Source organism: Lonchura striata, chromosome 8 (genome assembly GCF_050655825.1).
Source record: "Lonchura striata isolate lonStrDom1 chromosome 8, ASM5065582v1, whole genome shotgun sequence".
Lineage (NCBI taxonomy): Eukaryota > Metazoa > Chordata > Aves > Passeriformes > Estrildidae > Lonchura > Lonchura striata.
The window spans coordinates 11,772,620-11,774,447 of NC_140710.1; the positions used below are offsets into that span (position 1 = coordinate 11,772,620).

The 1,828-nt window shown below is 64.7% G+C and overlaps 1 protein-coding gene across 1 annotated transcript in view; it reads left to right on the plus strand.

Moving 5' to 3' along the window:
- The first annotated feature begins 610 nt into the window (after positions 1-610).
- The window catches only part of ST6GALNAC5 (ST6 N-acetylgalactosaminide alpha-2,6-sialyltransferase 5), a 70,707-nt gene continuing 69,489 nt past the window's right edge, over positions 611-1,828 (plus strand). Inside the window, exons 1-2 of the mRNA XM_021527741.3 lie at positions 611-970; positions 1,589-1,810. Of these exons, the coding sequence (XP_021383416.1) occupies positions 905-970; positions 1,589-1,810 (288 nt within the window). The 5' untranslated portion in view covers positions 611-904. The remainder of the gene's footprint in view (positions 971-1,588; positions 1,811-1,828) is intronic.

A 1,828-nucleotide genomic window follows, 5' to 3' on the forward strand; every position in this document is an offset into this window, starting at 1 on the left:
GCTGTCAGTCTAATAACTTCGTAAGAGATCAATCCTAAAAATGGCTTGTGTATTAGGGGCACATTTATAAATGTAGAATTCCCACACTGATAAAGTTTTCACAACAAAAAAAGAATAGAAAACTTTAGAAGGCTGCTTGTGAGAGTGGGAAAATGTCCGCCTTCAGAAACCAGAGAGATCGCAAGGGGAACAAGCCTGTGAGATTTGATTTATAAGACGAAGAAAGCTTCTGTCAAAATGGTTTGAAACCGGTTGTTAGAGCTTAGGCAAGATTGTGTGAGGGGGCATTGTCAGTGCCGCACAAGGAGTTGAGGGCGTCGATTTTTTTACTAACGTGAATCTAAAGTATTGCCGGATCGCTGCCAGCTCCAGGAAACCCAGGCAGCGGTGGGAGAACGAGAAATTTTCCGCTAGGGAAAAATACAAACAATGTAACGTGAAGGTCGTGCCCTGATACCACAAGCAGGACAGAGGCCTGGGCAGAGGGAGGGAGGGAGGGAAGGAAGGAGCTCTTGCTCCTGCTCCTGCTCACTCGGGGCCGGAGAGGCGCCGCCCGCCCGGTGCCCGCCCGGTGCCCGCCCGGTGCCCGCCCGGTGCCCGCCCGGTGCCCGCCCGGTGCCCGCCCGGTGCCCGCCCGGTGCCCGCGGCGCTCCCTTCGCTGCCGCCCCCCACCCCGCGGGCTCGGCGGCGGAGCAGCGCCCGAGCGGGAGGCAGAAGTTAACTTCCACCTGCCCTGAAGAAGCCGCTGCGCCGGCAGCAGGAGGCGGAGGCGGAGGCGGAGGCAGGCGGGGCAGCCGAGGACCCGGCTCTGGCAGGCTCCGAGGGTCCGGCCGAGTGCAATTCCCCCCTAATCCCCGCCACGGCGGCGCTTCCCTGGCCGAGCCATGTCTGCGGCTTCCCCGCCATGCCGAGCCTAGCGGGGAGCGGGAGGACTGGCGGCCGGGAGGCGCACAAAATGAAGACCCTGATGGTAAGTGCATTGTTGGCACGGCTCATCCCGGCTCTGGCGGCGGGGAGGAGAGCAGGGGAGCGGCGCGGAGCGGAGCTGCCCCGGGCACCCTGCACACGCTCCAGCCTTCACCGGGCTCCATCCCCGCGGCTCTCCGGGATCGCGCGAAGGCGACCAAACCTTGGTGGCGGCGGCCAAGAACTTTCCGCCTGCTTTCTTTTATTCGTGTTGCTCGTGGTTTGGGGGTTTTGTATGTGTGTGCGTTTTAAGGAGCTTACAGAAAACCGATCTGCTTAAAGGACGAGGCTGGAGGTATTTGGGCGGGGGGAAGCACTACGGTCCCCAACACTTGTTAAAATGCACGAATGAGATGCCCGAAGGGGGACGGCGGCACGGGGATGAGAGGCGCCGGGTAGCCGGGCGCACGGAGGGGAGAAGAAGCGAGGAAGCAGGGCTGGGGGAGAAGGAGGGGGGCACGGGAGCGGGCTGGCGAGGGGGCAGGAGGAGGACGGAGGGGCTTCCCCAGTTCTCTCCTCGCACTTCTGGAGGGTGTCTGGCGGGTGAAAGTTGCGGGCGCGCCGCGGCGGGCCCCGCGGCGGGGGGAGCCCGCTGAGCCGGCTCTGTCTCTGCCCCCCGCAGCGCCACGGGCTGGCCGTCTGCCTGGCGCTCACCACCATGTGCACCAGCTTGTTGCTCATGTACGGCGGCATCGGCATCGGCGGGGGCCGCCCGGAGCCGCGGCGGCGGCAGCAGCAGGTGGCGGCGGTGCCCAGCCGCCCGCCGGAGCGCGGCCAGCGCCACCCGGCTCTGCCCGTCGGGGCCGGCCTCCTGGAGGGCTACATCAGCGTCCTGGAGCACAAGGTGAGCCGCCGGCCGCGG